Source organism: Lactuca saligna, chromosome 2 (assembly GCF_052625555.1).
Source record: "Lactuca saligna cultivar CGN05327 chromosome 2, ASM5262555v1, whole genome shotgun sequence".
NCBI lineage: Eukaryota > Viridiplantae > Streptophyta > Magnoliopsida > Asterales > Asteraceae > Lactuca > Lactuca saligna.
Window position 1 is genome coordinate 98,158,004 of NC_136418.1, and position 23,825 is coordinate 98,181,828.

At 39.3% G+C, this 23,825-nt stretch overlaps 1 protein-coding gene across 1 annotated transcript; it reads left to right on the forward strand.

The window, feature by feature from the left end:
- Positions 1 to 4,116: 4,116 nt before the first annotated feature.
- On the forward strand, positions 4,117 to 5,729 carry LOC145029903 (zinc finger CCCH domain-containing protein 26-like). The gene is made up of 5 exons (XM_078978348.1): positions 4,117 to 4,421; positions 4,640 to 4,751; positions 4,839 to 5,047; positions 5,249 to 5,485; positions 5,580 to 5,729. Exons 1-5 carry the CDS (start codon positions 4,299 to 4,301, stop codon positions 5,727 to 5,729), a joined length of 831 nt encoding a protein of 276 aa, XP_078834474.1. The 5' UTR covers positions 4,117 to 4,298.
- The last annotated feature ends 18,096 nt before the right edge of the window (positions 5,730 to 23,825 follow it).

Sequence of the window (23,825 nt, forward strand, 5' to 3'; positions counted from 1 at the left end):
ACAAAACGGGAGAAAAACGAATTCAAGTTAGTTGATAGATTGATTCCTTAGTAAATCACCCAAATGAAATACTAAGGGTAGGACCCAACACAATATTCTACAACTCGGGAGAGGGATGCCGTAACCCTAATTACAGAATATTTGAAGGTAAGTGAATGACGATTAACTAATTTCCACCACGAAAAACGAAAAAGAAATTTAAGTTTTAAATTTATGAAAATTGCTAGATCCTTTGAGATTCATTGAACTTTCAATGGCATGTTTAAATCTCGATATGCCCCTCTTGTTTGTGACTGGGATGCCGAGGATCACAAAGCGGGTGTGAATAACCATGCAAAGTTACACGGTGCCCTCACATGTTACAATCACCTATTCGATGTGCCGGTAAACCACACACGCTCCACCGAACTATGACAAATATTGAGTCACCCTTTGCTACCTTTGCTTAGAACCATTTAGTGTGCCGGTAAACCACACACGCTCCACTAACGTCTTCGCAAGGGCACAAAGTGTAATTTCATGGAATTGCATCAATTCACTTTTGCCTAAGTAACTAAGATTGGGAATTAGAAAAACATTTAGTTACTTTGTATTTCATTATACTTATAATGGAAGGTTTCGTCCAATCCTACCCGTTCGGCTAACGACCCTCCACTAGTCAAGAGTACGGTGGGTAAGAGTGGATACCCATTCAATCGCCATATTATAGGCAATTTCCTTAAACACCCCTTATAGACCAGGTTCGTGAATGAGGCCTACTAACGGTAAGACTGACTTTTACTCATACATATATATAATGTTAGACTTTTAATGTTATATATAGTATACGGTGTATTTTACACTTCTAAAATATTAGGTGATCAAATTTAACAATTATACTTTTAATTCAATTAAATTGTAAACCTAAACTTTTATGGATTTATTAAACTTCTTTTAATTATACACCTTAATTGATTAATAAAACCATAAGGGTGTGATTTGAACTTTTCAAAACATTACTAGGGTTTTAGAATTTAACATTCCTAATTAAACTTTTAATCAACTTTTAAATTCCAAAACTTGAGGGCAAGTTTTGAAACATTTCAAAACAATTTAGTTTTAATCTATCTTAAAATTTCGAATTTATGACATTTAAATTAAAATTTTAAATATTAAAACTCTTGATTTAATAATTATCTTGAATTAGACTATTAATTTAATTATTAAATCATAAGGGATTATCTAAATAATGCGGATAATTACCATTTAGACATTTAAGTTATCCTAATCCCTTAAATATCTATATAGATTTCGAAAATATGGATGGATAATGCAAGATCTTGAATTACCATATATAACAATTACAGGATAATTACAAGATATGGGATAATCTAAATCCCTAAAAATTAGGACCTTATCTTGGGGAGGAGGCAAATTTCGAAAATCAAGGGATTATAACAAACCCTAGATTTCGAAATTTAAGGGTTTAAGGAAAGGATTTGAAGATCTTATTCAAACTCTTGCAAATTAGGGTTTGCAAACCCTAATCTCGAAAAACCCTAGCCTTTTAGGGTTTATTGGCAATAAACCCTAATATATCGAGTTCATACAATTGAAACCAAACCAATGGCTCTGATACCACTGATGGGTTTTGGTCATAAGACATCCTATGTGCTCATACAAACCCTAATGCTTGGATCTAGGTTTCTCTATTGTACATGCTTTGAATCCAAGAATATAAACCCTAATTCTAACATATGGAAATCGATATTAACATATGATTAGGTTTAAGATATTACCTTGATTGTTATAGAGCAATAAAAATCCTAATTCCTCCTTGAATTGAATTTGGAATGCTTAGAGTCACAAGTGTCACTCCTCTAATGGCTTACAAACACCAAGAGCAAATGGAGAAGGTATAAAGAGAGAGGAGAGAGGTTAGAATTCGTCCTTAGGACTCCTTGGGAACAAGTACACGAATTCTAATGCCTTAGGGTCTTTATATAGGTGTAGAGATAGGGTTTCAGTCATTATCCTTATCTAGTTGCTTATCCACAAAGCAACCATAAGATAAGCCTTGAAAACCCGTATCCTTTATCCTTTGGACAATTTCAAGGATCCTTATCTCCTTGAATTCGTTCAACCCATATTTAGGATAACCATTACCATATTTTGTAACTATCACATAATTACAATTCAGCCCCTCTAGTTTAATTAATTACACTTGATCACAAAATTAATTCCTAATTAATTATTGAATAATATTAATTAAGCAAATATGATTTCTCCTTTAATATATTATTCTTATAACATATTAATAAATCATAATAACCTCTCTCTCTTTATTTATTTCTCCAATCAAGTTGCTTTGGTGAAGGCAACCCAAAAGGACCATGCACCATCGGGTCAAGTACATACCAAAATAGTTATGGACTTAGACACTAATCCAACAAGAAGTTGATTACCCGAAACGACAAATAATGAGTAATCGATATGGAGATAAATAAAAGGAGTTTTATTTATACTCAAAGGGTTGAGGCCATATGGGATTACTATTATTCTTGTGTTTCACTTTGCATGTTTTGACTTTCTGAATAATTTAATTGGTTAAGAACAATCAAATTATTCGAACGGGCTACAGTTGTTCATATGTTGGAAGTAGATATGAATGAAGACTGTCGTGAATTGGTGTGTGGATTGGCTAAAAGAGTATTAGACATAAGAAAATGTTTGCTGCAACGTTCATGAGTGCTTACGAATATGATTTGAGCATTGGATTAAACCCTCGCTCACTTGGATCACTCCATGAAATGTATCACGAGTGATTGGTGAGACGATAACATCTTATATTCTTGAAACCGAGATGTGTGAGTTGTATCTTGCTAATCGGTTGCATATTGATAATATGAAAACGCACTAGTAACTTGGTGTTATAAAACATATTATTGTGTGTGATTTGTTGAGTGAGTGCAAGCAAGCATTGTATCATAGTTTATCCATTCCTTTTATCCAAAGAAGGATAAAAGCGATATCTTTGGGCCCCTCGATGGTTTAGTGATGATAAACGTAAATGCTTGGCCGGGCTAAGGCTAATTTGATTTGTTCAATTAGTCAGACGTTATAAATCGGGAATCGAGAAAAAGTACAAAGAGAATGATTGAAATCATGTCTTATACGATATCTAGAATGGAGGAATATATGATCCCTTATCTAAGGACACACGTATCTGATAGGATCAAAGTTGACAGCGGCTTTGGAAAGCTACGATTGCAGATCATGATCTGAAGTCATACGCAGAATAGTTATTAGACTTATCCAAGTGGGAGACTGTTGGATTAGTGTCTAAGTCCATAACTATTTTGGTATGTACTTGACCCAATGGTGCATGGTTCTTTTGAGTTGCCTTCACCAAAGCAACTTGATTGGAGAAATAAATAGAGAGAGAGGTTATTATGATTTATTAATATGTTATAAGAATAATATATTAAAGGAGAAATCATATTTGTTTAATTAATATTGGTCAATAATTAATTAGGAATTAATTTTGTGATCATGTGTAATTAATTAAACTAGAGGGGCTGAATTGTAAATATGTGATAGTTACAAATTAAGGTAAGGATTATCCTAAGTATAGGATGGACGAATCTAAGGTGATAAGGCCTTAGAATTCGACTAGGATAAGGGTTTTCAAGGCTTATCTTATGGTTACTTGGTGGGCAAGCAACTAGATAAGGATAATGACTAAAACCCTAATCTTTACACCTATATAAACCCCCTAAGGCTCATGAATTCGTGTATCCCTTCCCAAGAGGTCCTAAAGATGAATTCTTATACCTCTCCTCTCTCTTTATAACTTCTCCATTTGCTCTTGGTGTTTGTAAGCCATTAGACGAGTGCCACTTGTGACTCTAAGCCTTCCAAAGTCAATTCAAGGAGGAATTAGGATTGTTATTGCTACATAACAATCAAGGTAATATCTTAAACCTAATTATATGTTAATATCGATTTCCATATGCTAGAATTAGGGTTTATAGTCTTGGATTCAAAGCATGTACAATAGAGAAACCTAGATCCAAGCATTGGGGTTTGTATGAGCACATAGGATGTCTTATGACCAAAACCCATCACCAATTCCCATTTCTGTACGATAATTTTGATTACTTTATCTCCCACACCCATCTTTTTCCGATCACGAACTGTTTGAATCCTGGGGTTTAATTGTTACAAAGTGTGTCTGATTTTTTATTAAAATTCTTCAAATCATAGAAGCTGTAAGGAGATTGAGAATTTAAATAGATGGGAAAGAAGATGGAACTGCCATGGCGGGTTCGATGCCCTATCCAGATCGTCCTGGTGAACCCGATTGTATATTTTGTTTAAGAATCGGCTTGTGTGGCTATGGAAACATTTGTAGGTTTAATCATCCAACCCACATTGGTCAGGTAATAAGAAAAACCCCTTTTATTGTTCTCAATCGGAATAAAACTATTTTTGCTCTTCATGTCTGAAATTCGATTCTTAATCAGGCCAATCAACTTCAACTTGGAAGCGAGCTTCCATAAAGAGTTGGAGAACCAGACTGTGTGGTAAGTGTCTTCTCCATCATGTTGACGATGATAGTTAGGGATAATTAAGTAATTTCACATCCTCTTTTTTCCAGTATTTTCTAAATACGGGTACTTGCAAATATGGATTAACCTGCAAATACAATCATCCTCGTGATAGGAGAGGTGCTGGACCAGTGGTGTTAAACATGGTTGGGTTACCTATGAGATAGGTTGCTATTTACTAATCTTGATTTTCAATTTCTATTTTTCTTTAAAATGATAGTTTAAACTAACTTATAAACACTTAATTAGGAAGAAAAATCTTGTGCACAGGATATTGTAAATTTGGAGTGGCATGCAATTTTCATCATCCACAACCATCAATGGATAAATCTAACATTCAATTGCCATATTCATCACAACTACCACCTCTTTTCAATGGTGGTTCTACATGGTCATTACCTAGGGCGACATATGTTTCTGATCCTATTTTACAGACTCCTCAAACTTATTTACCAATTGTTCTTCCTCATTCTCAAGGAATTAGGCCCACACAAAGTTAGAGTACTTACATGGTAAGGTTAATTGATGTAAATTTTGGGTTTTCGTTTGTGGGTTATGAAAAGTATGATGTCTAAAATAAAGTAAATTGTAATTTATTTTTTGTTGAGTTAAAATATTGTGTCTGATATGGTGTTTGTTTGGTTTTGGGTTTTGGTCAGGGAAGTTTGAGCTCGGTAAGTTCGGGCAACATCTATGGTGGCCTAGGCAGCATTGAACAACCCTATTCCTCTGGTTCTACTAATCTACCCGAACGACCTAGGGAACCAGAATGTCGTTATTTTATGCACACTGGAAACTGCAAATACGGATCAGACTGCAAATATCATCACCTAAAGGAAAAGATTGCTCAACTTGCTGCTAGCTCTTTGGGCCCACTTGGCCTTCCACTAAGACCTGTAAGTATAAAACGGGTCGTCCCATCTACATGATATTGGATAAACGGATCGATTTTCTTTAGCTTTATCTTATGTTATTTGAATGCAAATGCAGGGGCAAGCAGTGTGTTCATATTATAGTATTTATGGAATCTGCAAGTTTGAGCCAACTTATAAATATGATCACCCTTTGATGGGGTACTCATATAACTACAACATGAGTCTACCTAATGATAATGCTAATGCACCATCTTTGTTCTCATAAGGAGAGGTGAATTCATCAACACTTCATTCTTCGGGGTCTTCCCTGTCAAAGTCATCTAAAAATGAAGGTGCCAAAACACCAGGAGGTGGTTCACCTTCACCTTCGCCTCAACGTGCTGCATCTCCATCACATTCAGAGTGATATTGGTTTTGTTTAGAATTGGGTTGTGTTTTTGAGAGATGATGATTTTTATGAGGGCTTTGTTTTTGGTTCCGAATAAAATTATGCAGATGAGGAAAAATGTTATACTTTTACTGCTATTACTTTTACATTTTTATCCGGTATGAACTGTTTTTTTTGTTGTTTTTTTATGGATGATTTTGTTAATTTTATGAGTGGTGATGCCATTTTTGCTCTAATATGTTATTCGTTACCTTTTTTTATTGATGGTAATGACATTAGTTATGTTGTGGACTATTTTAATGGGTTGTTTCTTTTTGACACCTTTTAATTCCAACAACTATATATGAATTAATAGGGGTGAGCATGAGTCACTTTTGAGAAAAAACCGAGCGCAAACCGCAATTTTTTTATTGTTTTATTATTATTATTTATGTATTATTTTTTTTGTGTGATTTTAAAAAATATTTGATTTCGGTTCAAGTTATTGGTTATTTAAGTTTGGGTATTTGGTTTTTCTGTTTGAACCTGTGGGTACAATCTATAATAATAGTATGGTATTGATGCATTATTGTGCACGGATCTAACTTCATGTGTTTTATAATTTTGAAGATCTTATTTGGGAAATACATTGCCAAGTACTAATTTCGCCCTCTTTTGATGTAGGTAACTACAAGTCTACAACTATTGTTCGGATGACATAAAACCCATGCATGACTATTTATTATGGATTATGGAATTTATGAATAAGAGTTTTCTGTTAAAATGCTTATACCAATTGCTGGTAAAACAATTTTGGTTCACATGGTTTTTTCTTTCGGTTACTATTTTTTTAATCTTATTTTTGTTATAGATATTTTCAGTAGTCTATTTGAGTTTAACATCTTAGTGTCATAAATTTCCTTGTTATGTGTACCATTTATATAGCAACATACTTATATTTATTAACCGGAATATCAACATACTTATATTTTTTTTTACAGAAATTACAATATAAATATATTTATTGAGTAAAACAACAAACTACTTACAGAATTTGAAGTACAATGCTATTAACTAAATTATTATTATTTATGATTAAGACTATTTTTTTAGAGTGTATGTTATTTAAATTTATCACCCCGTGTAGTACACGGGTTATAACCTAGTATAATAAAATTACATTGATACGAATGGCTAAGCAGCCCGTATATGGTCATTTTTATTATTTTAATGAGGTTTGCTACAAATTATAAAATAGCCACACATGAAAGTGCATTGCCACAAATGGAAAAAAACAGGCCCTGCTAATCTCTATCAAAAAAAAAAAGTCAAGAAAAAAATGATCTGAATACCTTGGGAAGATTGAATTGATAATGGGGAAAAAAATACCCTGATTCCTTATCTATGAATGATGCAATCGATTTAACATTTCAAGATCTGCAAAATAGTTTCCATAGCCAAGAATCTTCGTGAATATGTAAGAATATTACAATAGATATGTAACATTTAAAGTCAAGTCTGTTGTCATCATATACCTTGCAATAACTTTAATTTTCAGTGTTTTCTTTTTGGTGGCTGAATTTGAACTGCCTCATCAATCAGTTTGAGCATCATAGTTTTTATCCAGTTAGAGAAGGGTTTGCTTTAGTTGTTGTACCTAACAGTCATTAAAAACTCAAACACAAAAAGTCCAACAAAATCGAATTTGAAGTACAATACATCCATGATAAAACCTTCGATCTCTGATACATAATAATATATAAATAACATCAACAAATGAAAATATAGTATATATAAAAAATAAGGTTTAGGTCATTTTTGGTCACTTAACTTTTGGTTTTGTGCTCATTTGGTCGCTTAACTCTTTTTAAGTTTTAAAAGGTCATCAAACTTTTGGCTTTGTGCTTATTTAGTCAGTTAACTTTTGTTTTGGTCACATTTAGTCACCAAACTTTTAAAACTGTAAAAGTTTAATGACTAAATGAGCATAATTTTAAAAGTTAGGTGACTAAATGAGCATAAATCTAAAAGTTGAGTGACTAAATGTGACCAAATCAAAAGTTAAGTGACTTAATGAGTACAAAATCAAAAGTTTGATAACATTTTAAAACTTAAAAATAGTTAAGTAACCAAATAAGGAAAAACCAAAAGTTAAGTGACCAAAAATAACCTAAACCCTAAAAAATAAAATGAAACAAATTTACCTCTACAATCACAAACAACTTCCGTACACTTTTCTGTAATTGATGATAAGCAGGATAATTTTGAATGTCATCAAGTTGCCTAAACTTCCATAAATCATTTCCATCATGCAGTATAAAAATATGAAGACTTGATTTAATATAACAACACTCTAATTGCTAATTCAATATATTTTAGAAAATGGTATTACAAATTTCTAGTACCTTCATTCATGCTTTATCAAATATTGGCAAAAAAAAAAAAAAAATGAAAATAGGGTTAACTGGAGTAGCAGCATACAATCTACCATTTGTGGACATATAAACATTAAAAAAAGTATCCTCGATCTTATTAGAAATATGTAAATAAAAAAGAAACATGTTCATTCTACTCTATAAAGAGATATAATTAAATGTTATTTTTTAAAATGGAATTACAACATGTTATAAGATAAGAATAAAGCCATCAATGATAATGACATCATGACTGTTGGAATAGTGTCCAAGGTTATTTAACTATCGGTAATATTTTTAATAGTAACATGGTCCTTTTATGTTGCCCTCAAGACCCAAATTGAGTACAATAAATGAAGGATAAATTTGTTTATTAATCATTATGGTTAATAATTCATTAGAAACTAATTGGAAATATATTTTGGGAATCAATTAACAGTTTAATTAATTAAAGGGTAGAATCTATTCAAATAAATGAAAGTTTTTTTTTTTTCCCATATGTCACACTCTTATTCAATTTGTCAAAAGTCATTTTATGATTATTTTGCATTATTTTTTTTTTCACATGTCATTTTATGATTTTTTTTTCTATTTTTTTAAATTAAACATAATATTTTAATGTAATAAGTGCAATAAATATGTTAATAAATGGATGTGAATTTAATTAATTAACTTACCTTTTAATTTCAACATTCTCAAATTAAAGCTCATTTGTTTTTTTGTTTATTTATTAATTTTTTTTTAAATTTAAAAGATAAAAAATATTTCAATTATAATAATTCATTAGTTTTTTTGTTTTCTTAGAAATTCAAAGTTCTCAGATATTTTGAACTTTATATTTAACATTTTTTAAATTAATCCAAGTAATATATGGGTATCACAACTAGTATTCATTAATCAATAGTTGGTTAATCAGTAATGTTCTAGAATCCTTATGGATTAGGGTTGGATGAAAATCACTCCATCCCACATGGGAAAGGAGTCAAATTTTGTGGTGATGCTCCTATCCCACATGGGAAGGAGTACAAAACCCAGGAAGGCATTTGTGACAACCCGAAATTTTTTTGCTTTAAAAGCTCAGTTAGTCAACTCAACTGAGCGTCAGACTTATTGCTAATGAGTTCCAGCCTTGTTAAAGGTCATTCTAAGGAGTTTTAGCCTAGTACACTTAAGTAATAAGTGTTGGGAAGTACCTTCTAAAGCATCTGTGCAATAAATCAAGCCATAATCCCCTTCACAGGGAGTTCACGGCCACAAGATAGAGTTTACGGTCGTAAAATCTATTTGAGCCTTAAACCCCCCTATAAGACTCCTTCCCTTCACTTTTCTTTCATTATTTTATTTCCACCTCAAGAACACTTTCAAATCCTCTCAAGTATCATCGGGTTCATCATCTAGATCCTTATATATATACATATATGTATATATATATATATAAGTGTTCTAACCTTTGATTAGTTGATATCCTTCATTAACTAGTATCATTCCATGATTTCATCCATGAAATCATTCCATTTTGTTAGATCTCCAAGAACACCAAGAGCACCAAGAACACACACTTGTTCTTGGTGGCCGAAAACTCCTCAAAGACACTCCAAAGTATGATTATTCCATCTATCATCTAGTAGTACATGTTAAACACTTGATCATAGCCTTAAACTTCATCAAACTAACCATCAAGGAGAGTTTACGGCCATGAGTTTACACCTTGTCTTTAAACCCTTATAAGTGTGGTGTTTTGAGCCTTTAACACTTCTAGACCCTTGCTAAACCTTAGAACACTTGAACCTTTGAAACTCATTACCTTTATGATCCAACATGAGACCATTTGGAGAGTTTACGTCCATAGGGTTTATGGTGTGGCCGTAAACACCTCAACACCCTCCAAAACATTGGTTTTGCTCATCCTTGTGAAGAGAAATGGTCCCTCAAGTTTCCCTAGCATTCAGACACCCTCTTACGCACATTACCATGAGTTTATGGCCATGAGTTTGCACTCTAGTCGTAAACACATTTTCTTGGCCTTAAACATCCCTTAGTTGAATCACATGTGATTCAACACTTCATTCCAAGTTTTTCCTAGTCATGTGAGGTGTTTCCTTGCATTTGGTTGCTTCTAATGTAACATCCTGAGTTCAGGGGTGCAAAGTTCAGGGTTCAAAGTGAAAATGTGAATGGTCAACTCGGCGAGTCCATGGGTAGACTCAGCGAGTAGGGTCGCGATTCTGGTCGCGTGTCTAGTGTCCAACTCAGTGAGTCAGTGGCTGGACTCGACGAGTTGCTGTTGTGTGGAGAAAACCCTAATCCTAGGGATTATGCCCTATATAAAGAACATAATACCCTCTCCCCAACCTCTTTGCTCTCCCTTGAAGTCCAGAAACCCTAATATTCGTTGTGAGAGAATTAGGGAACATTTGGATCTTGAAGGAGTGTTTGTTGAAGAGATCTTTAAAGATTAAGAGGCTTGGAGCAAGGGGCTTTTCAAGGTTTTGACTTATTCTTCTGTCGGAGCCTTCTTTTGAGGTAATGATTCGTTGCTTGAGCTGTTATCCATCTACATCTATCATTTGTGGGATTTTAGGGTGTATATCTAGTGCTATCTTGAGTTTGGAGGTTTGATCTGAGGTTGCTACCTCAGATCTAGAGTAGTGATGATCCAAAAGAGCATAAAGTCCCTGTTCAAGAGCTTTTTGATGAAGTCTTTTGGCCCCAAACCTTAGCCCAAGAGTGTATTATGCTTAGATCTCCTTGGATTCACGTAAAGTTTTCCACTTTACATGATGGATGGCCTGTATAAGAGTAGATATATGGATTGGAAACCCTGCATGGCTTGGAAAGCCTCTGTATGGGTTAAGAGCTAGTAGTTCTCGATGAGTCACATAGGTGGACTCGGCGAGTTGCATGAAGATAGGCAGAAACTCGGCGAGTTGGAAGAACAACTCGGCGAGTTGGTTGAAGGTAGCTTGGACTCGGCGAGTCTGGTCTTGAGGTCCTAACCTTTTCTGGTTAAGCTAAGAATCGGTGAGTTAAGGGATGACTCAGTCAGTTGAGTACGGTTTGACTCAGAGTTGTGGGACTCGGCGAGTTAAGTCGTGTTATGGGAGTTTCAGAGCATGGAGACTGGACGAGTCAGTGGGTTGACTCGATGAGTAGAATTAGTCAGGAGGGTTGGATTTGACCAAGAATTGACCAGTTGACTTCCAGGGGTATTTTGGTTGTTATTGGTATTTATTGGTTTCGGTGATTCAGTGGTGGAGTTCGTGATGGTGGTCGGAGCAGCGTTATCTTGTTCTTCAGTCGGCAGTAGCAGGTGAGTCTCCTCGCTATACGTTACCTTGAGTGGTAGTTATGTGTGACAGGAGGGTCTTATGTGCTTACATTGAGTACTATGTTATATGTGATATGCTATGCATCATGTCTTTGTGATTTATGCTATGCAGAGTTTATAGACTGGACCAGAGGGTCCAACGATATAGACTGGACCGAAGAGTCCAATGATACAGACCGGACCGGAGGGTCCAACGATACAGAACTGGAGGGTTTCGCTGAGACACACCGACTAGAAGGTCATATTGTAGCCTTGAGTGGCGTATGTGTTGAATGTGGTATTTTGGGGAACTCACTAAGCTTCGTGCTTACAGTATTTTGTGTCATGTGTTTAAGGTTTTATCAGGATCACAGGACGGTATCGACTCAATTGTACACACCAGGGGAAAAGTTTGTTTTGAGGATCCTGGTTTATTAAGTAGTTGAACAAAAGAGTCATGTCTTGTAATTAAAACAAACAGGAGATTTTTACGAAAAGTGTTAAAGAGATAAACTATTTTAAATGAAAATTTTGTTTGAAAATTTCGGTGTTACAAGTTGGTATCAGAGCCTTGGTTTGAGGGATTCGGGTACACCTTCGGGTATGTACGGACTCAAACTGAGGATTGAGAAAAAAAACGTTTTCAAAAGAAATGGGTTTTCTAAAAATGAGTAAGAGAATTTATAAGAGAAAGAGACAACGAGCAGTGTGTACAATCAGCCAGCGCCCAAATGGTGATTTCCCAAAAATACCCTTACATTGTGTGTTATGAGTAATATGTGAAATGTTATATATGCTAGAGAGTAGGCTAGGTATTTCATATTTTAGCGCTAGAGTGGCCTGATTTGTGATGCCTTAGCCTAGGAGTTACTATTATTTGTGAATTATTTTGTGTATGTGTGGATTACGAGTATCCAACAGGAATTCTATTTAGAGAAGGATTTGAGCAAAGGAGTAATCCAGGAGAGATACCTAGATGAGCATTTGAGTAGCCTTCTAAGAAAGTAGTCGGATACCCGCGAGGGGTGGAGTTGCTTGAGCTCGGTGACGTCTTTGATTACGAGTGTAGAAAGTGGAGTTGTAACTTAGAGTGGTGATACGTGTTGATAAGGGACTACTTGATGCCTGAATGCTGCTTGCTTCGTGCTTTGTGTAATTCTCGGTGATTGGAGTCGGCTACTAAGTGAATATGATGATATTTAGGAGGTAGACAGCTGGCATCACTAGGAGTTCTTCAGCAGCTGATGGTAGAAAGGTGTGGGAACCCATGAAGAGCCTGGGAAGTGATCTTTGTTAGATGAGTAGGCGGATAATGGAGAGTATTCGCAGGAAGAGCAGCCAGTAGGGTGGAATTTGTAAGTGAGGAGGTTGAGCAGCTACTTAGGAGATCTGGAATGATTTGTGGAAAGTATGGGTAGATGTGGTAGGTAGTATGGGCCCGTACTACTGAAAGCAGAGGACCCATACTTGATACATGGAAAGTTCCTGGGATTCTAAGTAGCAGATGAGAGGGATCGTATGGTTTGAGTACCATGATCAGTAGCAGATGAGAGGGATCGTATGGTTTGAGTACCATGATCAGTGGCAGATGAGAGAGATCGTATGGTTTGAGTACCACGATCAGTGGCAGATGAGAGGGATCGTATGGTTTGAGTACCATGATCAATGGAAGATGAGAGGGATCGTATGGTTTGAGTACCATGAGCAGTGGCAGATGAGAGGGGATTGTATGGTTTGAGTACCATGCTTGGAAGCAGGTTGGGAAGTGATGTCATGGTTCGAGTACCATGGTTTGTAGCGGATTGAGAGAAGATAACATGGTTCGATAACCATGAGTTATAGCAGGTAGAGAGATAGCAACATGGTTCGAGTACCATGGCTGTGATGATTAGTGTTACTGGTCCTACTAGTTATGCCATTATGTTGATTATACTGAGATTAGGTATGAGAGAGTATGCGGCTTGAAGGCCAATTTGAATGAGTTCGAGGGAGTATACTTGAGAGAGAAATGGGATTCGTTTTAAGAGGTTTTATTTGTGAGGTGCCAGTGGAAACTGCATGGCTTAAGGATAAGTGGGATGATGTTGTTGAAGAAGCAGGGTTCGAGTCAAGCCATCGGCTGATGGATGAGCCATCACCTTCTATGGCGAGAGTTACGTGGTTTCCGTTCTTGAGAAGGATAATGAGCTATCGAGTTTCTGGTTCCAGAAATTGGAGGCCGTAGAATAGTATGGTGGTGATCTTTTCAGGGTGTTTGAGCGGTTTGTCCGTGGTGAAGTATTTCTTGTACCATAGAGTCAATGGTGGAAACGGAGAGTCTTCGGTGAATCAGGGCAGTTGGGATGTCCAGTTATGGGGTAGTGTGAGGTCCTTAATGATTAAAGGAAGTCATGAGGGGAAGTTATGAGGGCTTCTTCTGTGATTCGGAGTATTTGGTATGGCTAGGTCATCAGGTGTTGCGTAGCTCAATCAGAGAATAGATGCGATGTTATTAATGGAAGCAGTCTATGGATGGATTGAAAGTGCGCCAATTGGTGATGGTTCGTACCCTAAGTGGGGGAGAACCAGGTAATTGCTGAAAGGATTTGAGAATTGTGCAGAGGCAGTTAGAGGACTGGTTACAATGTTTATGTGGCAGATTCATGGGTTCAGGGCTAAATTGGTGGATAGGGTGAGGTGCAAGTGAGATGATGCCTGTCGTGCATGATCAGGAAGGAATGAGTGATTCTATGGTAGGTGGCCATTGGTTAGATAGGTGGTTCGGGTCAGAAATAACAGTGCATACTTTGAGTATGTGTGTACACCTACGCATGGCCGGTCCGCAGGGCATGAGTTCATGATCACGGTGTGGTGTCTACGTGAAAATGAGATTATGAAGAGGTAAGGGCTGGTGCGGTAAGACTGCGGGAAGCTGCAGTTCAGTGGCTTAGAGCAGAGGTTGTGGTGATGCTACGGGGATCTGTAGTATTCACGAATCAGAGAGAGGTTGTAGTGATGCTACGAGGGGCCGTAGTACTCACGGATCAGAGATAGGTTTTAGTGATGCTACGGGGAGCTGTAGTATTCACGGATCAGAGAGGTTGGGGTGATACTACGGGGAGCCATAGTACTCACGAATTAGAGAGAGATTATAGTGATACTACAGGGAGCCGTAGTACTCTCAGATCAGAGAGAGATTGTAATGATGCCACGGGGAGCCGTAGCAAGCACTAATCAGGGACGAGATTGTGGTTATCTCAATTGTTTGGAATGGTTATATTGGATGGAATCGTGGTTGTTGAAGATGGGTAAGTTAAGTAGGGGTTGCGAGTGGTACAACCCGGGGATTGATCAAACTCTTGAGATGAGTTTGATTTTAGTAGTGCACCGGGAAGGCGATATGAAGTTTCAGATTCAGAGAGTGAGTACTCTTCTGAAAACTTAGTTGTCATCTGGAATTGAGACCATAGGTTCAATGTTTAGATGGGATAGTGCAGTGACTTGCACGAAATTCTTGAGCCTTAGATGTCAAGTGTCAGGAGTGAGTCGATCTTCGGTTGGATTGTAGTTTACGTATGAGGTAAAGAGAATTTTGTGACTTGTGTGTCACTGGGCCGAGATAGTTGACACGAGAAGGAAGTTAGTGAGACATTATGAATCATGTCATGGGTAACCATGGAAGTTCAACTATGGGGTTAAGGTTCTATGAGTTTTCCTATAGCAACAGCCATCATTTGAGCATCGGTATGCCACCCTTTGAGCTGTTGTATAGGAGGAGGTGTCGGACCCCCCATTTGCTGTGAGTAGAGTCCTTGCGAGCAGATTCAGAGCATGTGCGATACATGGAGTAGCAGTTACTCTGGTAGGGATAGTGTAGAGTGGGGTGTGAGCACCGTGACATTTGTCTGAAGTGGCAAGGTTGACAAGTAAATTTCCTTGGGTAAGGAAAGAGAAAGGTATGTAACTCCGGGAGGAGTGTTGGTTCACGGAAGTGAAAGCAGTAGTGAGAATGGATGACTAAGAGTATGGTGGTTGAACACTGTGTCTATGCCAGTGGTATAGAAGCGCTTCCGGATTGGGAGTCTGTTGAGGTTGCGGAAGAATCTCCGGTGGTTTAGAACCAGAGGAGTTCGAAAGAAACGCAAGCATAGAGCCTTGGATTTAAGTGTGGCTGTGAGGTTATGTATATAATGGTAATTCATCCTGGGGATGTCTGATGGTATCATCAGTATGTCGGGTTTTTCCGACCCGAGGATGTAAAGTAGGCTCAGCATGTGTATGCGATTGCAGAGGAAAGCTCAGGAGAGTTGTTCAGGAGCTCAAGGATAGGTCATCCTGTCAGCACGAAAAGAAAAGAGTTGGATTCGGATTGAAAGTGGGATGAGTCCCAGAAGTGAATTAGATAAAGGTTATGATAATCAAGGAAAAGGATAGCAGTTTGGTACCGGGTAAGGACCTTGTGGTCCGGGGTGATGTCTAGCTGTGTAAGGGTCAAGCGATTGTTGTGATTTGGAGCGAGTGAAGTATCATGGAGTGGTACTCGGTTGATAAGTGTGGGTATGAGAGGATGAGGCGGTGGTCAGGACACCACAGGGGAAGAGTTAGGTTTTGGGTTTCGGTGGTAGTGTTTTGAGGAACCTGGTTTGGTTAATGCCCGGTGGTGCATTGCGAGAGTAGTTTCTGAAGTTGTGTTGCTGCAGGTTTCGAGGACGAAGCCTAATTTAAGTGGGGGAGAATTGTAACATCCCGAGTTCAGGGGTGCAAAGCTCAGGGTTCAAAGTGAATATGTGAATGGTCAACTCGGCGAGTCCATGGGTAGACTCGGCGAGTAGGGTCGCGATTCTGGTCACGTGTCTAGTGTCCAACTCAGTGAGTCGGTGGCTGGACTCGGCGAGTTGGTGCTGTGTGGAGAAAACCCTAATCCCAGGGATTAAGCCATATATAAAGAACATAATATGCTCTCCCCAACCTATTTGCTCTCCCTTGAAGTCCAAAAACCCTAATATTCGTTGTGAGAGAATTTGAGAACATTTGGATCCTGAAGGAGTGTTTGTTGAAGAGATCTTTGAAGACTACGAGGCTTGGAGCAAGGGGCTTTTCAAGGTTTTGACTTATTCTTCTGTTGGAGCCTTCTTTTGAGGTAATGATTCGTTGATTTAGCTGTTATCCATCTAGATCTATCATTTGTGGGATTTTTGGGTGTATATCTAGTGCTATCTTGAGTTTGGAGGTTAGATCTGAGGTTGCTACCTCAGATCTAGAGTAGTGATGATCCAAAAGAGCATAAAGTCCCTGTTCAAGAGCTATTGATGAAGTCTTTTGGCCCCAAACCTTAGTCCAAGAGTGTATTATGCTTAGATCTCCTTGGATTCACGTAAAGTTTGCCACTTTACGTGATGGATGGCCTGTATAAGAGTAGATTTATTGATTGGAAACCCTGCATGGCTTGGAAAGCCTCTGTATGTGTTAAGAGCTAGTAGTACTCAGCGAGTTGCATGAAGATAGGTAGAAACTCGGTGAGTTGGAAGAATAACTCGGCGAGTCTTGAGTCTTGGGGCGACTCGGCGAGTTGAGTCATATTATGGGAGTTTCAGAGCATGGAGACTCGACGAGTCAGCGGGTTGACTCGACGAGTAGAGTTAGTGAGGAGGGTTGGCTTTGACTAAGAGTTGACCAGTTAACTTCCAGGGGTATTTTGGTTGTTATTGGTATTTATTGGTTTCAGTGATTCAGTGGTGGAGTTCGTGATGGTGGTCGGAGCAGCATGATCTTGTTCTTCAATCGGCAATAGCAGGTAAGTCTCCTCACTATACATTACCTTGAGTGGTAGTTATGTGTGACCGGAGGGTCTTATGTGCTTACATTGGGTATTATGTTATATGTGATATGCTATGCATCATGTCTTTGTGATTTATGCTATGCGGAGTTTATAGACCGGACCGGACGGTCTAACGATATACACCGGACCGGAGAGTCCAATGATACATACCGGACTAGAGGGTCCAACGATACGGAACTGGAGGGTTCAACTGAGACACACCGACTGGAGGGTCATATTGTAGCCTAGAGTGGCGTATGTGTTGAATGTGGTATTTTGGGGAACTCACTAAGCTTCGTGCTTACAGTGTTTTGTGTAATGTGTTTCAGGTTTTATCAGGATCACGGGAGGACATCGGCTCGATTGTACACACCAGGGGAAAAGTTTGCTTTGAGGATCCTGGTTTATTAAGTAATTGAACAAAAGAGTCATGTCTTGTAATTAAAACAAAAAGGAGATTTTTACGAAAAGTGTTAAAGAGATAAACTATTTTAAATGAAAATTTTGTTTGAAAATTTCAGTGTTACATCTAAACCCTATATTTATGTCAATATCTGCCATTATATGTCATTTAGGATTTGTTAAGTGTCGGGACTTCATTCATGGAGCTTCTCATCCTTACACACATTCATTTGAATCACCCACATCAGGTGAGTTCATACACCTTAATGAATCTTTTAACTGTTTTAAATGCTTTTAGGGGGGGGGGGGGGTGCTACAAGTTGAACACAATGATAATTGTGTAAATGCTTGTTATAAACATCTTTCAAAAGATTGCTTATGTCTTTTATAAGTGATCAAAACATGTCAAAAACGCTTTTAAAGTAATGTTTCTTTATAGTTTAACAAAACTTTGTTTTAGCATACAAGCATAACTTAGTAGATAAATGAGTCTTTTCAATATCAGTTCAAGTAAAATACTAGTAAACTATAAGGGGTATAGTTTAGGGGTTCAGTTCATACTATAACGAGAACATACTAAGATACTATAACAAGAGAAGATACTAAGATACTATAACAGAACGAACAGACTAAGATGCTATAACATTGAACAATTACAGGATCTAATTATACCAATGAATCATTAACTCATTGTTCTAAACAAAAGGTGATAGTTAAATTGGGTATACATGATCACATAACTTTAATGTGAATTACACGGCCTAGCAACTAGTTTGTGGAATTCGCGTTTGGTTCCCAAAATCTTTTGATAGGGAGAGCATATAGTATGGGAACTAGCATTCACATTAGGACCTTAATTCCCATTACTTTTATCAACTGACAGTACCACTTGAAAGTTAATGCAAACTATTTTCAAGTCAAGATAGTTATAAACTAGGGAAAACTTACGTTTTACAAATGAGAAACAGAACAATCGGGTCTAGTACATTCAGTAGAAAGGGACCTATAATGCTAACCTTATGATTCCTTAATGTATATATATCAAGGGATATATATTAATAGGATCCGATAGGCAATAGGATGTGTGCTTTCGGCTTCATTTCCTGTTCCTTGTTTGGTTGTGGGCTTAGAGCGGATTCACCCAGCCTATTATCCATTCGATCTTAGTTAGATATATGTTCCATGTACATTGTGTCATCATAAGGGGTACCAGGTATGGGTCAGGTCATAGGACACTAATTCAATGCACATTTTTCTAGTACAAAATATACTTTTCAAATAGAACATTTGGTATACAAAAATAGAAACTTACCAGTAAAGGGTTTAATCCATTTTATTCAACCAAAGTATAAACTTAAAGGACCTTAGGTGGTTAACTCTATAATACCTTAGTTTATACATCAGAGTTATATATAATTAATACCTGATAGGTAGTTGGATGTGTGCCTTCCGCCTTATTCCCTGTAACACCGTAAATTTCAAAAAAAAAATTTCAAATTTTTATAAAACATAATTCACTTAATATTCAGAAAACAACCATATTTAATCATTCAATCCAAGTAATACAAAATCCCAAGATCTCAAAATCATAAATCCCATGCGTGTGTACTGATCAAGCCGGCGCCTTCCCGCGGTCGTCACTAGTACCTGACACAAATAACATCAAACACTGTAAGCACAAAGCTTAGTGAGTTTCCGCAAAATACTACATATAACACATATTAGCCACTCGAGGCTATAACTCTGTGGGTCCGTGCACCCAAACTCTGTGAACCCTCAGGTTCTAACTCTGTGAACCTTCCGGTTCTAACTCTGTAAACATGCACAACATAAATCACATAGAAATTATGCAGTACAACACATAACATACATAGCATACAAATACTTTGTCACATAACTCTGATTTCCTACTCAAGGTAAAGTATAGTGAGAAGACTCACCTCGCGTATCTCGGTAGTTCGTAAATCCCTGAAATCGCTAATGCTCGATCTCCCGAGCTATAGTCCTCCTATAACACAACACATCTCTAATTAACACTTTCCCAACTAAGGTTGACTATCCCTTAACAAGTCAACATAGGTCAACACTGGTCAATGGTCAACGGTCAACTTTGATCCGACTCGGCGAGTGCACTATAGCGACTCGGCGAGTCTAAACGCATACACTGATTTCCCTGGGATCCTCTCTTGACATGTCGAGTATGCTGCTAACTCGACGAGTTCCACCTGGCATGAGTTGTGGGGCCACCATGACTCAACTCGCTGAGTCTCAAGAACAACTCGGCGAGTCCTAGCTTGACTCAGTCCACCTTTCAACCCACTCTGACTCTCCCTAACTCACTGAGTCAAACCCTCAACTTGGAAAAACCACTTGCTGTGTGGTGTTGGCAATCTTCATGCTACTCGCCGAGTCTGTTCTTTGGACTCGGCGAGTCCATGCCATGCAATGACTCAAACTCACTCCTAAGGTCAGATCTGTTCCACTAACTCATAGATCCAGTCCTTCCTAACTTATTTAGCATGTAAAGTCGCAATCTTGATGTACATACAACATCTATATAACTATATATGATGATTTAGTCCCAAATACCACAACTCAAGGTCATAACCTCCATTGCTCTTCAATAAGCTTGATGAGTGAGGCTCTCTGGACCTCTATGGATCCAGATCCAAAGCCTCATCATTAGAAAGGGACTATTTGGCATCAAATCAACCCAATAAAGGACGCAAGAAACCCTAAATCCAAATATACTTCATGAAACAGAAGATGAGCTGAAATAATACCTCAAGTTCGATGATCTGAGCTTCAAATCCACAGTATAGCAACCTCCTTTGCTTCCTCTTGATTATGGCCTCCTTCTTCTTGCTAAATAACACCACAAAGGTTAAGAATGGCTTCCTTTCTCTCTCAAAACGCTCAAGCACTCAAGGGTTTCTCTCTATGGATTGGTGAGCACAAATGACGGCCATAAGGCCCTTTAAATAGGTCTCAAACCCCAGGAATTAGAGTTTCATTACACAGCATGGACTCGTCGAGTCCAGGCGCGAACCCGTGTCCAAAACCGCGATCCTACTCGGCGAGTTTGAGCTCCAACTCGCCGGGTCCACTCACAATTTCCAAAAAAATGAGCCAATAATAAATACCTGGAAATTCCGGGCTGTTACAATTCTCCCCCACTAGAACTAGACTTCGCTCTCGAAGTCTCACTTTGCAAATAACTCCGGATGCTGCTCTCGCATCTCACGCTCCGGTTCCCACGTCATCTCGGACCCCTTCTGATGCTGCCACTGAACTAAAACCAAAGGTACCTCCTTGTTTCTCAAAACTTTGATTTTCCGATCTCTGATGGCCACTGGTCTCTCAGCATAATTCAGGCTCGCATCCACCTGAATATCCTCTAATGGAACCATTGCCGACTCATCGGCTATACACTTCCGCAATTGCGACACATGGAAAGTGTCGTGAATCTGCCCCAGCTCTGCTGGCAAATCCAAACGATAAGCTACCCTACCTACCCTCGCGACTATCCGAAATGGTCCGATATATCGGGGCCCCAACTTGCCTCTCTTCCTAAATCGGATCACTCCCTTCCAAGGAGAGACCTTCAGGAGCACAAAATTGCCGACCTGGAACTCAAGTTCGGACCGGCATTTGTCCGCATAACTCTTCTGTCGACTCTGAGCAGTCAGTAACCTCTGTCTGAACTGTCGGATCTGTTCTGTTGTCTGAAGCACTATCTTAGTGTTGCCCATAACGCGCTGCCCGACTTCTCCCCAGCAAATGGGGGTCCGACACCTCCTCCCGTACAACAGATCAAAGGGTGGTATACCGATGCTCGAATGATGGCTGTTGTTGTAAGAAAACTCGGCCAAAGGCAAATACGTATCCCAACTTCCCTCGAAATCCAATACATATGCTCGGAGCATGTCCTCGAGTGTCTGAATCGTCCGCTCACTTTGTCTTTCTGACTGGGGGTGATATGCGGTACTAAAATGCAGCCTAGTACCCAGCTCCTCATGAAACTTCTTCCAGAGTCTGGAAGTGAAACGCACATCCTGGTTTGAGACAACCGAGATCGGCACCCCATGCCGAGACACCACTTCCTTCACATATATCTCTGCTAACTTCTCTACGGAAGAACTCTCGCTGATAGCAAGGAAGTGAGCGCTCTTCGTCAACCTGTCCACAATCACCCAAATTGCATCAACTCCCTGAGCAGTCCTTGGCAATTTGGTGATGAAATCCATGGTGATCTGTTCCCACTTCCATTCGGGAACCTCCAACGGCTGTAACCTACCATGCGGTCTCTGATGTTCGGCCTTAACCTTGCGGCATGTTAAGCACCTCTCAACGAACCACGCAACATCCCTCTTCATACAGGGCCACCAATACTCCCTCTTCAAATCCAAATACATCTTAGTGGCCCCAGGATGGATCGAGAGTTTCGGCCGATGAGCCTCTTCCATCAAAATGGCACGCGTACCTCCCACGAACGGTACCCAAATATGCCCCTGAAAAGTCATAAGCCCCCGACCATCGGTAACGAACTCCGATACCAACCCAACAACTCACTCTCTCTTCTGGTTTTCCGACCTCACTGCCTCAACCTGTGCTCGTTGAATGGTGTCCAACACCGGAGTCATCACGGTCAATCGCAAACATACATCTCGCAACGGGGCGCTCTCCGCCCGACGACTCAGGGTGTCGGCTACCACATTAGCCTTGACCGGATGGTACAGGATCTCACAATTGTAATCCTTAACCACATCCAACCACCTCCTCTCCCGCATATTTAGGTTGGGCTGATCCATCAAATACTTCTGACTCTTATGGTCCGTGTATATCGTACACCGAACCCCATACAAATAGTGGCGCCAAATCTTGAGGGCGAACACCACTGCCCCCAACTCAAGGTCATGGGTGGGATACCTCGTCTCATGAGGCTTCAACTGCCTCGATGCATACGCTATCACATGCCCTCTCTGCATCAACACCGCTCCCAACCCCAAGATGGATGCATCACAGTATATAACAAAGTCCTCCATTCCCTCCGGGAGGGCTAACACCGAGGCCTCGCATAACCTTTGGCGGAGCGTCTCGAAGGAGGCCTGCTGCTCGGGGCCCCATGAAAAAGTGACACCCTTCCGGGTCAACCTAGTGAGTGGCACTGCAATCTTAGAGAAGTCCCTGATAAATCTCCGATAATAACCGGCCAACCCTAGAAAACTCCTGATCTCGGAGGGTGACCTCGGCACCTCCCAACTCATCACTGCCTCCACTTTGGCCGGATCGACCAATATCCCATCCTGGTTAACAAGATGTCCTAGGAACCGGACCTCTCGCAACCAGAAATCACACTTGGAGAATTTGGCATAAAGCCTCTCCGATCTCAAAACTCCGAGGATCTCCCTCAAATGCTCCTCATGGTGCTCTCTAAATCTCCAATATACCAAAATGTGATTAATAAATACGATCACCGACCGATCCAACATCAGCCTGCACACCCGGTTCATGAGATCCATGAACACTGCTGGAGCATTGGTGAGTCCGAAAGGCATCACCACAAACTCATAATGCCCATAACGCGTCCTAAACGCTGTCTTCTGGACGTCCTCATCTCGCACCCTCACCTGATGGTATCCAGACCTCAAATCGATCTTGGAGAACCAAGATGCTCCCTGCAACTGGTCGAACAAATTGTCGATCCTGGGCAACGGGTAACGGTTCTTGACCGTCAGCTTGTTCAATTCCCGGTAATCAATGCACATCCGGTGTCAACCATCCTTCTTCTTGACAAACAGAATAGTCGCTCCCCACGGCGAGTTGCTCGGCCAAATAAACCCTTTCCCTAGCAGCTCCTGAAGCTACGAGGATAACTCTTGCATCTCTCAAGGTGCAAGACGATAAGGCACCTTAGCGATAGGCGCGACCCCCGGGACCAAATCAATACCGAACTCTACTTGCCTCACGGGAGGCACACCCGGCAACTCCTCAGGAAACACATCCAGGAACCCTCGCACTATAGGAACCTCCTCCACTAACCTAGGCCTCGTGGAATCAACCCGCATATCCGA